At 64.7% G+C, this 436-nt stretch overlaps 1 protein-coding gene across 1 annotated transcript in view; it reads right to left on the minus strand.

Moving 5' to 3' along the window:
• Window positions 1–3: 3 nt before the first annotated feature.
• The window catches only part of LOC113980084 (G protein-activated inward rectifier potassium channel 3-like), a gene marked incomplete at its 3' end in the record, with an annotated part of 2,162 nt that continues 1,729 nt past the window's right edge, over window positions 4–436 (minus strand). Inside the window, exon 2 of the mRNA XM_027707340.1 lies at window positions 4–436. This exon is cut by the window's right edge and continues 1 nt beyond it. Coding sequence (XP_027563141.1) covers window positions 4–423 — 420 coding nt within the window.

A 436-nucleotide genomic window follows, 5' to 3' on the forward strand; every position in this document is an offset into this window, starting at 1 on the left:
CCCCCCCGTGTTACCTGTGGCCTCCACCATCCCCTCGAGGATGACGACGATCTCGAAGTCGTCCCTCTCCAGCTGCCCCCGTGACACGTCCCAGAAGGGGCTGCGCTCGTCGATCTCGTGGCTGATGATGAGGGGGGACACGAGGAAGAGGCGGTCGTCGCCCGTCTCGAAGCCCACGCTCAGGTCGGTCTGGTCCAGGGGGATGAACTCGCCCTCCTGGGTCTGCTTGGACTGGATGAGCTTGGCCCGGATCGAGGCCTCCACGATGTGGGAATCCCTCAGGTCGCCCACGCGGAACATGAGGCACAGGCGGTCGTCGCGCAGCGAGACCACGGCGTGCGAGGAGAACACCAGCGTCTCGGCGCGTTTGTTGGGCTGAGAGATCTTCACGAACATGCAGCCCACCATGAAGGCGTTCACCATCGAGCCCAGGATG

Source organism: Neopelma chrysocephalum, unplaced genomic scaffold (genome assembly GCF_003984885.1).
Source record: "Neopelma chrysocephalum unplaced genomic scaffold, ASM398488v2 Primary Assembly neopelma1_92168, whole genome shotgun sequence".
NCBI lineage: Eukaryota > Metazoa > Chordata > Aves > Passeriformes > Pipridae > Neopelma > Neopelma chrysocephalum.